The 14,687-nt window shown below is 48.4% G+C and overlaps 2 protein-coding genes across 9 annotated transcripts in view; one reads left to right on the forward strand and one right to left on the reverse strand.

Moving 5' to 3' along the window:
* Ift140 (intraflagellar transport 140) overlaps positions 1-14,687 on the forward strand; it is an 88,909-nt gene that overhangs the window by 48,961 nt on the left and 25,261 nt on the right. Inside the window, exon 19 of one of the 7 annotated variants that reach the window (XM_052758678.1) lies at positions 13,274-13,379. The exons of the other annotated variants lie outside the window; for them this stretch is intronic. Coding sequence (XP_052614638.1) covers positions 13,274-13,343 — 70 coding nt within the window. The 3' untranslated portion in view covers positions 13,344-13,379. Of the gene's footprint in view, positions 1-13,273; positions 13,380-14,687 lie in introns of those variants that run through there. 7 annotated transcript variants of the gene reach the window in all.
* Tmem204 (transmembrane protein 204) overlaps positions 1-14,687 on the reverse strand; it is a 28,054-nt gene that overhangs the window by 5,437 nt on the left and 7,930 nt on the right. For both annotated transcript variants that reach the window (XM_052758689.1, XM_052758688.1), the window contains one exon: positions 9,234-9,389. In XM_052758689.1, coding sequence (XP_052614649.1) covers positions 9,234-9,389 — 156 coding nt within the window. The remainder of the gene's footprint in view (positions 1-9,233; positions 9,390-14,687) is intronic.

Raw genomic sequence — 14,687 nt, forward strand, 5'->3', positions numbered from 1 at the left:
CTCTCCCATGTCCCTGGTGCCAGAACTCCTCCACTCCAAGGACTGTCAATAATTACTTGCTAAGTAAATAATTTGAGGCAAATCCCAGCAAATGCAAAACAAAACAGAATGGTGTAAACCTGTGAGAAAGGAGGAATGGGAATGCCCGCCTCTGCTTTTTAGTGACCTGCTGGCCATGGCTGAGTTAAAGGCCCCACTGGAGCCCTGGCTGTCCTGGAACTCTGTAGACCAGGCTGGCCTTGAACACAGAGATCCATCCACCTGCCTCTGCCTCCCAAGTGCTGGGATTAAAGGCATGCACCACTGGCTCAGCCACTTTGATCTTAAAGGATGATCAGAATTAGTCTCACATGACCAGAGCCACCACCTGCTGAGTCTCCTAAGGCCCATCCATGTTAGCCATTAGCCCTGGAGTTCTCGGATGGCTAATTTGCTCTAAGATGATGAATCTACAATTCTACCAAGTGTATCTATCTGAGGAAGCTAAGAACTAGGTCCACCCTCCCAAAGATGGCATTTGATGGTTTCTTACCATACCAGGAGGTATGGGCATTGAACTCTAATTTAAAAAAAAAAAAAAAAGGAACACACAGTCCTTTGACAGCAGAGCAGCCTCCCAGTCCCATGGCAGCTCTCTGCAGGGCTACTCTTCCCTGACAGCATAAGAGCTAAGCGTATACCAACTGTGAGAGGCCAGTGTCCTTCCACTGGGGAGGCATAAGATGAGGGAGAGGAAGCAGCGCCTCTGCTGCCTGAGGTTTGCCAACATCAGACTCACTGAACTGTTACTGTGCTCAATTGTTTTCCTTCCTTCCTTCCTTCCTTCTTTCCTTCCTTCCTTCCTTTCCTTTCCTTTTTTTGGGGGGTTGGGGTGGGATGTGCATGCTAAGGAAGTATCCCACCACTAAGCACAATCTGCAGCCCTTCCTTTCTTTTCTCAGCCCCAACATAATATGTGTGTAAGCGTAATATAGTGTTCCCATGACTAGCTATATTATTTATCATGTACACAAACCAAAGTTTCAGAGAATGTATCTGCTTCCTGGAACACCATAAAGATGAAAGAACACTTACGGTGTTGATAAGTTAATTAAAGAAACATAACACGTGTGCATAAAAGACCTGGTATAGCCCTCTATGTCCTGAAAATATAAGTTGGAAGGTAAAAACTGTTGATCTGGGCCAGGTAGATGGCTCAGTTGGCAACATACCTGCAAATGCAAGTATGAGGACCTGAGCTCAGTTGCCCTACAAAGCCCACGTTAAGAAAAAGAGTAGGTTGTTCCCTGTGGAAAGGCATAACTATTTAATAGTCTCACACTGAATGCTGATGTGGTGGGATGCACTTAGAATCCCAGCCCTGGGGAGGCAGAGGCAGGAGGACCTTGAGTTCCAGGCCAGCCTGGGCTCTATAGAGAGACCCCATCTCAAACAAAAGCAAAGGTTTTGCACATCACTTGTTCTGCATGAAGAACTGAGCCTGAGCTTCAGTTCTGTCATAGATTGACATTGACCACATACAACACACACAGACAAAGGGGAAATGCAATAGTCTGTTCGTTCCCAATATGGGGGAGCCCTGTAGGGAACCTCAGCACAGGGAGCTAGGTGTACCAAGGCCAGCCCAAGGACATGTGTCCTGCACATTACATTAGATACACTAAGAGGCATAGCTATTTGCATCCTACAGCTCATGCAGTCGGCTGCCATCCAGGTCCTGCCTGAGCCAACAGATGAGACGTTACGGACTAAGATAGGTGACACAGAGAGATCACCCTTTGTTCCATGTCTTGTCAATAAGAAGCAAATGAAAACATGGGAAGCAGAGATATGTAGCTCCATGAATTCACTGCATTGCTCCATGAGCTCCTGTCCTCTGTGAGAAGGTACCTGGAGTCAGCTGGCTCAGCATATTGTACTACAGACAGTATTCTGAAATAAGGCTAGCTTCTGCTTGTGGGACCTCCTGTACTTGAGAGAGGTAAGCCTAGATGGGAGGAGATGGACCAGTAAGCTGAGGCTGGCTTTCAGCTTGGAGTTCTACTTTCATTACCCCTAAACTAAATTAGTCCTTAAAGAGGCTCCCTTTTTCCTCAGTGTCCTTTCCCCTGAAGACTTCTCTCCCCCAGATTCTCAGTGATGTAATCAGCCTGTCCAGAAACCGACCAAAGGGAAGTGCTTCAGCAAGCGTCTGCTCTGCACATGGGATCGGTTCCATCTCTATGAAGTTGTGTTGCCAAAGCAAACAGCCTCTTCCTGTGCAATGGCCAGTGGAGGGCGGTGTGAATTCCAGCACAGTGGAGAGCGTCCCTTTCCTCTCTTTCTTCCTTCCTGCCTTCTTCCTGGGGCCGAAGCTTCTGTCACAAGGTCTTCCTTTTGGAATGACTATCAAACATACACACAGGTGGCATCAGAGGAAAGACACTGGGGCTGACCTCTGGTGCTCCTCTGCAATTGAGTAAGCAATTGGAGTGCCTTAGAGGGAGCACGGCTGGAGTCCAGCAAGCACACTGACAAAGGACAGCTGCAGACACACTAGGCTTGGCATGCCCAGCCTGTGCATGCAGCAAGAGAAGATGAGCAAGCCAGGCTTCTGCCTCTTCCACCGCGGGTCTTGAATCCCCCGTGTTAAGAATACTACATGACATGAAGCTGAGTTTTTTTTGTTTTGTTTTGTTTTTGTTTTTGTTTGGTTTTTTGTTTTGTTTTGTTTTTGTTTTTTCGAGACAGGGTTTCTCTGTGTAGCTTTGCGCCTTTCCTGGATCTCACTCTGTAGCCCAGGCTGGCCTCGAACTCATAAAGATCCGCCTGCCTCTGCCTCCTGAGTGCTGGGATTAAAGGCGTGCGCCACCACCGCCCAGCAAAGCTGAGTTTTTGATCCAGATGGTTCTTTCTAGTAGGAGGATCTGAGGGATTGAGGAGCAATGGATCGTGTTCTTCTAAAGCTCCCAGATGACTCAGCTTGGGAGGGAAGAAAGGGAGGAGAGATGAAGTATAACTAGGATGCAGAGTGGCGCTTGAGGACCAATAAAGAACACAAAAAAGGAAATTATCCAGCCCAGGCAAAGTCTAAGCAAAAGATGCTTGGCTGTGACAAGATCTGCAAGTCTAAGAAAACAGATTTCCCACCAGCTCACAAGAGGCCATTTCAGTTAGTGTTTATCACCCTCAGTAAAGACTAGCAACATCAGCCTCCTCAAGAACACTAAACAGCCATGAGTGCATGCTTAAGTCTTGCCATTAAAAGAAACCGTACAGTTACCAGGAAATGCTAAAGGAAACCAGCATGTATGACATGGGAGAGGCTCTGGTAGTTAGTTTGTGGGGATTTTTTTAGTTTGTTTTTTGGGGAGGTTGTTTTTTATTTGTTTGTTTTGAGACAGAGTCTTACTATGTAGCCCTAGCTGGCCCTGAACTTGTTCTGTAGACCAGGCTGGCCTCTAACTCGCAGAGATCCACCTACCTCTGCCTCCCAAGTCCTGGGATTGAAGGTGTGTGCCACCACGCCTGACCTCTGGCAATTGTGACCAGGTTCAAAACTGGCTGAGCCAAGAGATAAAGAACAACCCAGAGCCCGGTGTTGAAAGTGGTCTTGGTGGATGCTAACATCCATTAACTAATAAGTGTGTGAAGTAAAGCACACTTTGTAAATGGGCTTTGCAAAGGCTGAGCTGCCAAAGTCAAAGTGCAGGCAATCAGAAATGGGCTCACTAAGTTCGGGGAACCAAAACTGTATCACACAAGACGGGCTTGTTGATAAGCTTCCACAAAAGGAGATGTATTCACCAAGTATGCTAGAATATGAAGGTATACAGCACTCAGGAGGGAACACAGTATTGTGAGTTTGAGGCCAACCTAAGCTTCATAGCAAAAAGAGTCTGTCTCAAAACCCAAAGGCTGAAGTTGGGTATGGTGATGCATGCTTGTAGGAACCACATAGAAGGCAGGAGCAGGAAGAAATCCAGTTTGGAGACAACCTGCACTACATAGTGAGTTCCAGACCATCATGAACTACATGGAGAGCTCTAGGCTAGCCTGGTCCCCCAAACATGACTCCATCTCAAAACACATGAAGTGGAAAAAATTGTTTTATCTTTTTAATAGCTGAGATTGTAACTCAGTGGTGTTTGTTTTCCATGCACAAAGCCCTGGACTCAGTTGCCCGAACATACATACACATACATGTTGGAGAAGAGAAAGGCTTAGATTCCACCATGAAGGCCATTCTGAATAAAGTAATTAATTGTGAAATAACTTACACAACCCATATGCTCCCTAGATGCCCCTCGGCATCGGGAGGACAAATTGATGCTATATGCCATGTTTAGGACCATTGCCCAAAGAGATTTGGAAATGGGTTATGTAAACCATAATGGTAATGGGTAGAAGAGGAGCTTTTAAGTAAGAATTCAGGTGCAAAGCATGGCCTTCAGGATTACACATTCACAGTCATTTTCTGAGGCCTTCAGTTCCCATCTCTCTGGCTCCCAAAACAAACTGTTGAACTTTCTAAGCCTGGCATTCCATATGGAGGATGCCATAAGCCCGTGCGTGTATCAGTAGTGCCACACTGGCATGACTAAGGGGTAGTGATGACCTAACCAGCTTTCCCCTGTATGTAGTATCCTCACAGTGGGCTCCTCAGAGAGCAAGGCTCTAATGATGGCAGAGGAATTGCACTTTGGATGTGCAACTTTATCCTATTAAATCATTGGCCCCCAAGAATCTTATCTTCAGACCCAGCTTAGTGAGGCCTGGACCACATCTTTGCGAATACTAGAGGAATAGGCAGGAAGGCCACTCCAGAGATATGCAGAACTGACCGACTCTAGAGGGAAGGGTAGTTCACCCACCCAGAGTGAGTGGCAGGAGAGCCTAGGTTCTACACTCAAGGACACAGAAAACATACATTGGGGGTGGTGTCTCCTCAGTGTGGGTGTCACCACAGGGTTTTAGGGAAGGGTGACAGCACTGGTGACATCCTGAAGACAGTGTACCTATGGATCAAAAAGAAGGTCATGTGCCCCACCTCATATTCAGACAACATAGGTGAAGGGATTCTAACAAGGAGTGGTAGTGAGCAGAGCCAGGTGTGGAACCTATGGCCTAGAGCCTGCACTCCAGCTGGGACACACCTGAAGAATTTGGAAGTCCTCAAGAGCCATGTAGCACTGAGGTGCCTCCCAAGCAGAGCTGTGAACCCACCCCGGTTCCTTTCTCTGCTCCAGGTGCCGCTTAGTGCCAGTGAAGAGCCAGAGGCCACACAGGCTGACCCCTTCTCAGGCCACTTGTCCTTACACATTCATTGCTGCTCTCCCTCCTGCCTATGCTACCTGGGGGGTTCCAGGCCAACCTGAGCTACAATACAAATTGAAAAAGGGCCTGGGAGTGTAGCGCAGTGGTTAGGTGCTTGCTAGCATGTGGGAAACCCTGAGTTCAATACCCAGCACCATAAGAAAAAGTCACCGTCACAGACCATGAAAGATGCAGCAAAGGGAGAGGAGAAGTGAAGAGCACAGGAAGTAGAAATGGGCGCCAGAGTGGGGGCTTGAGCTCACAGAAACATGGACCTCCATGGAGAAGCCAAAAATCAGCACTCGACCCAATGTTTGGAGCCAAACGCTCAGGATCTGGCAGGTCCAGCTTCTCCTTACAGACCCTCCTGCCGGGGTCATGAGTGCACAGTTGCCCTGGGCACTGCTGAGAGGGTTCTGTATTCTGTATCTTCATGGGCCGACAGTCAACTGATCATCACACTAAATGGGCCTTGGGTGGGAGACAATGGAAAACCCTTGCATTTTTAAATCTATGCTGTGCTAGTTACCACAGAAAGCCAAACAGGGAGGAGAAGAGAGAAAAAGGAAGTGGAAAGAGCAAGACAGCCCGTGTGGAGCTGCCTGATGGTAGAGGAAATACTGTCGGAGCCACGTGCCCTCCTTGTCTCCCTGAGACTTTCGTGGGCACTTCTCTTAACTATGTTGAATTCTCTCTTAAGCTCCCTGACAGACATGCTGCTGTCACAGGGAAAAGTTTGGAATTTCAGTGAGCAGACTGTTGAGGGCATGGAATAAGGGTCATGAAGGAATTTTTCCATCTTGCAGGTGAAGCAAAATTAGACTTGGAAAGTCCTTAGCAGACCTTGGAAATGCCATTGCATCTACTGGGTTGAATATATAAGGGTAAAACCACAGGAGACTGCTGACAACCCCTGAAACAGTAGCTTCACACAGCTCTCCCTGATGTTGCTGAGAAAGGGTCCCCAGAGCTGCAGTTCTTACAGGGGAGGGGTGGTCCTTTTACTATCCCAGGGTTGTGCGGAATATGGTCCTGGTGCCCAGAGCTGTAGAGTGAGCAGCAAGTGAGAGCACAGGCAAACAGGGAGTCCACCCTTCGGGTTGTTGCCTCTGCTGGTTTCCAGGGTTTCCCAACCGCCTCAGTCAATCCCATATACTTTCCTCTTCCATTCGCATCTTCTTCCCCCTGCCCACCCACCTCACCCCAGCACTGGTCCTCTTGACAACAGGTAATAGCAGGCGTTTCCTCGTCCTGTGACAGGACATCCTGGCGCCCCACAGTCTCTCCCTGGCTTTAAAACAGACCCAAGCACAGGAAAAAACCCAGCTCTAAAATTAGCAGTGTGATAGAAGAAAGGCACATAGTTGCTCTCTGTACTGTTTGTCAATGGAACCAGTCTAAATAGGCCACCTGTCAGGGTGACAGTCAGATGCAAAGGGACAAGGCAGCCTGGGAGGCATGAGAAGCTTCCCAAACCGGCCCAGGGGCCACCGCCCTCATTGCTCTGGCGTTTTCCGCTGGTCTCCAGCTGTTGGGGAGTTTTTGGACAGAGATGATCTAACTTCTCCAGAGATTGGCTGGCCTCGAAATATTCAAAGTAGGGGTGTACTAACCCCAGCACCCTTCAGGAGGCCCCGATCCATCCCCTCCAAGACTGTCGAAGATAATTGAATTTCAGTTCATGGAAGTTTTCCTCACTTTGGTTTCTCTTCAGTGAATATTTGGAAGCAACACTGTTTTCTCATAAAACAGATGCCTGCAGGAGGCCATTGTCAGGCCTGCTAGCAGACCCATGCAAGTTGGGAAGACTCCAGAGAAGAGTCTCAGGATGTTTAAGGAAGAAAGGCAGCAATCAGGTTGACTACCACACTAGCAGTAGTTACTTCCACAGTCAAGGACCACTGAAGAGGGAAGACAACAGCAATGAAAGAGCTATTGTTCTTTTTCTTTCTTTGCCACTAAGATGTCTTTTTTTTCACTTGTTATTATTTGAGCGGGCGGGCGGGTGGGGGGAGGTGTTAGACAGAGTCTCACTATGTAACTCTGGCTGGCTGGGAACTTGCTATGTAGACCAGGTTGGCCTTGAACTCACAGAGATCTGCCTACCTCTGCCCCTAGAATGCTGGGATTAAAGACATGCATTCCTAGCAAGATACCATTTTAAAACTCAGCTTTTCCTGTGATGCTTTCAAAGTCTTCCATTTCCTTCTTGAGAGGGTAGATTCACATGGTGGAGGCCCTCACTTCAGTGGGAAGAGCTGTTTGTTTTGTTGTGTGGTCAGTAGAGGACAAAGTGAGAAACTTCTAAACATGTCCCGTGTTGTACCTTCAGTGGTGAGGGTAGGAAGAGGATAGGATTGACCCTCAGTCACATCTGCATGTCTCATCTCAGTGTTCCTCATATCCAGTGGGAGTCACAGAAATGACCTTGTCTTGCAGCTGGGTAAACCGCAGCTGGCTCACTGACTGGCTCACATTCACATAGCTAGAGCCAAGATACAAATCCAGTTCCCGTGCCACTGAGCCCTGGGTTCTTCCAGAGCCTTCACAATCCTCCCAAACCCCCACCCCACCCCCACCCCTTCCTGCCTCTGACTGGCCACAGGGAAGTGACTTTCCCAGGACCATTCCGCCACACTATTCTTAGCATCCAGGGTAGCAGGGTTTCCTGACTCCCACCAGGCGTTCTCCAGTACATAAATACCGGTCAGCCTCATTCTGGAAACTGTTTCTCAAGAAAGATAAAGGCCCAGGATCCATTATTCCTAGAATGATTCACTTCAGACTTCCTGCCATTTCCCCTGTTAGGAGTGTACACTGGATACAGGAATGGCTGGCATTCTAGACCAAAAAGGAAAGGTCGACTGAGAGTGTCCACACCCTGCTCCTCCTGTGCACCTGTGGGCCCTCATTTCTGTCTGTAGACCGAATAGCTGACATCCTCAGTGTGCTTCAGGAGGCTTGAACTTCACCTAGCTGCTCACGATCCAAGAGCTCTGAGCCCACAGAATGGAGAGGTGGAACCCCTGGTCACTGGGAGGAGGGTCACAGTTGGACAGCTTGCCATGACTTCTACCACCAGTCTAAACCTTCCACAATTCTGTGGGTCATTTCTTGTGGTGACATCACTCTTATCCTTTAAAAGCGAAATTTTCAGCCAGGCATGGCCGCACATGCCTTTAATCCCAGCACTCAAGAGGCAGGGGCAGGCAGATAATTAAGACCAGCCTCGCTACAGATAGCTGTGAGTTCCAGGCCAGTCAGGACTACATAGTGAGGAGCATATAAACAGGTAACAGCAAATTTGCTCCCACATTTTCTAATCTCGCACACAGTGTCCGTCCCCCAGATCACTAGGCAGGTGGGTGGCTGATGCAGTACTGAAAGGCAACACTGCTCTCTGATGGCCCAATGTCATGCAAGGCCAGGTTATGGTCTGCATCTGTGTTACAGCTGCGATAGGAGCATGTATGCATGCATGGGTGGACATCTGTTGTCCGTTCAGGCTGTGTATAACATGTTTACATGAGCTCACTGGTCATGAGCAAGGGTGTGTGCTGAGCCCAGGTCAGGCCCCAGGAAGCCTCACTTACAACAAAACCCTGCCTTCTGTTGTGGCCATCAACTGGGTTGATTGGAACCAGGCTGGGCCTGACTCCCACCTCTGCCCAGCATAAGCCAGCTCTTCCCCAGCTGCTTCAAATTAGCGTCTGACATCTAGAAGGGCAAATGTAGTGCAGATTCTGTAGACCAGGAAAAACAGAGCACCTTACTTCAGTATGTTAGAACCACCTTTAGAACAGAAATGGGTTGACAAGTAAAGAGCCTGCCCCGCAGGGCCCTGGGGTGCTCTCCCTCCATGATATCAGAAAGCCCCAGCAGGTCCTCCAGCCTTACGGGGGCCACAGTGTGGCTAATCTCCCACCCTGGGTACTTACTTGCCAGCTGGAATGCAGCGGCCATCGCCTCCTCCCAGCACTGGGACTCTGGTGACATCAGGGGTAGGCCCGTCAGCCCAAGGACGAAGGTAAGCTGGCCCACAGCAAGTGCGGCTGTGGCCACCAGGTTGCAAGCACGCATCATGTCAAACTGTACTGTGGGCCAAAAGGAGGGAAGGCAGGTGGTCAGTATGGTGAGCCACTCAGGGAAGAGCCAAGTCAGGCGGCCATGGCCACACTCATCATCAGTGATAGCTGCTCCCTTTCTGGGCCTCTGTTGGACCTTTGAAAAAGCACTACAAACAGCGGGTATCTTCTCTGAACAGAACTTTCTGGAAGCACCTCACCTACACTGGAGTCTTCATGCTAGTCTGTCCTCTTCCCAGCCATTTAAGGGCCCCCTAGCTTCACTGCAATGGTCACATCCCACCTGGGCTAGAATGCTGCTCTGTGATTTGAGTCTTTGTGTTGTGGTATATGCATGTGTGTACATGTGCTGAGAGGGGTGGTAGACTTGCTTATGTGTGTGCACATGGAGGCCAGAGATAACTTCAGGTGTCTTCTCTATTACTCTCTAACTTTTTTTTTTTTTTTTAATAAGTTCTTACTGATTCTATATCTCATCATTTTGGCTAGAATGGCTGGCCACTGAACTCCTGGGATCCTTCCCAGTGCTGGGGTTACAGGCACACTCCACTCCACATAGGTTTATTGTAAGTGCCGAAGATCCAAAACCTGATCTCACACAGCAAACAGTTTACTCAATGAGCCGTCTCCCCATCCCCTGGTTTGGGTCTTGATAAGACAAACGTTCCTTTTTCACTCAGGTGCTGTATTATAATGGAAACTAGAAGGGAGAGCTTCTTGCTTAGGAGTGGACCCTCTGGGTCTTCAGCTGCTGTCCCCAATTAGCTGTCCAGATACACAAGAATTCAACACTGGTTTTGGTTTTGGTTTTGGTTTTTGTGCTACTTGTTTATTTGTTTTTGAAGCAGGATCTCTCTACATAGCCCTGGTTATCCTGGGAACTCACTGTGTAGACTAAGCTAACCTCTAACTCACAGATCCCCTGCCTCTGCCTTCCAAGTGCTGGGATTAAAGATATGGGGACCACACCCAGCTTAAAACTCAGCATTGTTACCTCTCCCTCCTATAGGCAAAAGACTTGAGCCTATAACATTAAGTGACTTTTCTGGGCCTCTCTGCAGCAAGGGACAGATCAGAAGCCAGATCTGGGTTTGCTGAACCTAGGCTCCCACCCAACTTGTCTCTAAGACCCCATGTCCTTCACTCTCCCAGCAGCCAGAGTGGTGCTCCAACCTTTGTACCTGCCTCTCCCTCCCCCGCTGTTTTGGGTTTTTTTTTTGGGGGGGGGGGTGTTGTTGTTGTTGTTGTTTTCAAGGCAAGGTTTCTCTGTGTAGCCCTAGCTGTTCTGGAACTTGTTCTGGATCTCTTTCAAACTCAGAGAGATCCACCTGCCTCTGCTCCCGAGTGCTGGGATTACAGGTATGCACCACCATGCCTGGCTTGCCTCCCCTTCTTCTGCTCCCTGCCCCACACTCTGGTCTGAGGAGGTGGGCAAGGCAGAATGTTGTAGGTGAACTGTAGAGGGAGATGCCATCTGGTCCAGAATTTTGCCCCCCCCCCTCCAATTAAATGTCACACCAAAGCCCATACTGCGAGATGGTGGCATGCCAGCCCAGCCTCGTGTTCCCTTGTCTCGTGGTCTAGCATCGCCTCGTGGTCTAGCAGTGGTTAGGGAGTTCTGATTCACAGACTTGTTGCAGATAAGTCAGTGCTCAGCTCAAAGCAGGCCTGGAAGACTGGAGGTGCTGTTCTCCCCAAATTCGAAAGGCTCATTTTCAGAATTGGGTTACAACAGATGTTATCATCAGACACACAAGAACTGAACATGAAAGAGTATAGCCTCCCAAGATCCCTGAAGAGCCTGTACTCCAGGGTTACTGTTGTACTGTCTTCCTCTGTGGGCAAGGAAGATGTGGAGGTTGGCCATCTCAGGCACAGGATGGGTGGCCTCTTTTTGTGAGCTAGCAAGTAAGGCCCTGCTTATAGAGACCTGTAGACTCTTTGTCCCACTTCTCACAAAGCACTGAGAGGCAACTCCAGGCAGGCTGTTTCACCTCAGTGGGCTTTTAAATGGCTAGAAGGTAGCTTTGAACCATTACTGCCAATATTGGTTTGACCTAAATGTTTATTGAAATGCAATATAGATTTACCAAATCACGGAAAGCTCTCAGGCTCAGTGTCTGCCTATCCTCCCATCTCATGTGGGTTCTGTACCTGAGCACACAGTGAGCACTTCTGCTAGGCCTATCTATGGGTACCTCACTGTCCTTCCGCCATCCAACCCATTCCCAAAGCCCCACATCCCCAGGTTCCCCTCACTACACAGCAAAGGCAGATTCTCAAGTCTCCTGTTTCCCTGCCTCAAATGACCCAATCTAGTAGGTGACTGTGTGGACTATGGTAAAACCTATGAGAACACATGAGCCTGGAAGTTAGAAGTCATGGGCCTCAGAAGTCTCATCCAATAGCTGGAGGCCTCTGTGCACTTCTCTGTTCTTAGAAACTGACTTTGTCCAGCAGTCAGCCTCCACACAGGTGAAAGGTAAAGTGTCATGGGCAACCCTGGATGAGAAACCGCTCATCTACATGCTGGACCAGTAAGCATGTGGGATGGTGGGAAGAACATACTTAAAACCCCGTGTTGGCAACTAGGAAGTGAGGTTCCTTTTCCTTCAGTCGTTTCTCAAACCATTATGGCAATTCGAGAGAAGTCATCTTATCACATGAACTGAACACAGACTTGCTCTTGGGGTGCTATGACATGTGACTGCCATTCTGCCTAGGCCCCTGTTTTGTGCCACATCCCATCTTCATACTGGACGGTGTCTGATTCCTGCTCCTTTCAGGGTCATGTTTATATTTAGGCTGTGGAGTCACACAGCGTCATCCAGGGGTTTTGTGCCACTTCCTGCCACCAAGGGACAGTCTGTCCTGCCCATTGTGTTTTAAGCTGCTTCCTGTACAGAGAACTCTCCTGTCATTTAGAACTCGGGGGACCCCTTCCAGATCTCAGGCTTCCAACTTGCCACCTCCAGTGTGGGGGCAGCACAAGCAGATGTAAACCCAGTGACCCTTGTGTACTGGCTGCTCATATGAAGAGTTCTGTTGATGTACACGATCTTAAGCTTACTGGAAAACCCAGACAGGCCATGTATCTGGTGGCCCACCAGCACGGGATGCCGCTGGGTCAACAGCAATTGCCACTGACCGGATCCTTCCTTCCAGCTGCTTCTCTCCTGCTTTACTCACAGCAAAGCAGGCAGCCTCCAGTGGGCCCTGCTTCTGGTGCCTGAGAATTTATGCTCTTCGGCCCTTAGAGCAACCGTCAGCCAGAACCCAGATCACCAAAGACCCTAGCGCAGCCGGGTGATGCTTCAAAAGGGCGTGAGGTAGGGCTTGATGAGATTGAGCAGCGGGGGAAGCTCTTGCCATGCATGCTTGATGACCTGAATTTAATTCCTGGAACCTACATAAAGGTGGAAGAAGAAAACCAACTCAAAAAAAGCTGGCCTCTGACCTCCAGACATGCACACCTGCATGTGTGTACATGCTTATAAAGTAAACCTAAAAAATTAATAAAAGGACAAGAGATGAACTAGGGTCTGGCACTTTAAGACTCCTGGTAGGAAACAGTCAAGTGGGCATATCCCTCAATGTGTAGGCACAACTTAAAATAGGCAAGTATGATCTTGGACTCTAGAAAGATGCAGAGGGAGGAAATGTTCCTTGTGCAGAATGGTGTGACTTTCTGAGGCCCAAGAGTGTGGTTTCAGGGCCTAATGGCTCTCACCTCCCACAGCAGACTAAGGCTGTGTAACAGAGCAGGTGGTGGCTGGGGTTCAGACCAGTAGCTACCTCTTCTGATTTGCTGGCTGCACCCCCCTCCTTTACAGATAGCCTAATAATAACCACACACTGCAGGGAGCCCAGCCCAATTCTGTGTGCTCCTGCAGGGTGCCCTGTCCATTTGGCAGACTGCACACTCCAGAAGGTTCCCTCTGTAATCTGGAAAAGCATTCCTGACTACTTATACCAACCTGCATTCTACACAGTGCTCTGCCAGCTGTACACTGGACTTTTGGGTATTGTTGCTTTATTTTGTGTGTGTGTGTGTGTGTGTGTGTGTGTGTGTGTGTGTGTGTGTGTGTGTATACATATACCTTTGGGGTGTATGCATGTTCACACTTGTGTTGGGGCATGTGAGGGTGGGTACAATTGTATTTGTATGTACATGTGTGTAGAGACCAGAGGTTGACTTGTAGTATCTTCCTTGATCACTTTCCAGCTTCTAGACTGAGGTCTCATCACTTGAACCAAGAGCACTCCCTAGTTTACTCCTCTGTGTCTGCGCCCTTAGCATTCAGATTACAGGTAGGCCACCACACCCACCTGCTATACATGGGTTCAGAGCTCTGGTCTTCATGCTCTCACAGCACTTTGCCCTCTGAGCCAGCTCCCTAGCTATTGTAGAGTTATTTCTACCCTATATATCAGGGCTTCTTTCTTAAAATTTATTGTTTTATGTATATAAGTGTCTGCCTGCATGTTTATCTGTGCACGATGTGTGTGCCTGGTACCCACAAAGGCCAGAAGAGGGCATGGGACTCTCTTGGTACTGGAGTTAGAGGTGGTATGAGTCACCATATAGTTCTGGAAATCAATCCCAGGTCTTCTAGGGAAGCACCTCTCCACTCCAAACAGGGCTTCTTAAACTTCTCCCACTCACAAGCCCTGCCTTAGTTTTTGTTTTGTTTTGTTTTGGTTTTTTGTTTGTTTGTTTGTTTATTTGTTTTGGTTTGGTTTTGTATGTTTTGGGGGTTTTTTTTTGGGGGGGGGGGTTCAAGACAGGATCTCTCTGTGTAGTTTTGGTGCCTGTCCTGGATCTCGCTCTATAGACCAGGCTGGAACTCACAGAGATCCACTTGCCTCTGCCTCCCAAGTGCTGGGATTAAAGGTGTGTGCTACCACGCCTGTCCTCACAAACCCTTTTTGCCCAAGAAATTGTTTACATATCTCAGGTATATAGGCAGATAAAATAGGAATACAAGCCAAAGATTTACTGATAATAAATCATAAAGACATTTTAAAATAATTCTTTGATATACATATAATTTTACCATTTATTAAAGACAAAAGCAAATTTGTGTAGTAGTGAGATGAATGTGATTGATAAAGAATTAAATCTTGTCTGGTATGGTAACACATGCCTTTAGTCCCAGCACTTAGAGATCAGGAGGCAAAGGCAGGCGGATCTCTGAACTCCAGGCCAGCCTGATCTACAAAGAGGGTTCCAGGATAGCCAGGCTGTCAACACAAAGAAACCTTGTCTCGCCAGGCGGTGGTGGCGCACGCCTTTAATCCCAGCAC

Source organism: Peromyscus californicus, unplaced genomic scaffold (genome assembly GCF_007827085.1).
Source record: "Peromyscus californicus insignis strain IS unplaced genomic scaffold, ASM782708v3 Scaffold_3__1_contigs__length_106647218, whole genome shotgun sequence".
NCBI classification, from domain to species: Eukaryota; Metazoa; Chordata; class Mammalia; order Rodentia; family Cricetidae; genus Peromyscus; species Peromyscus californicus.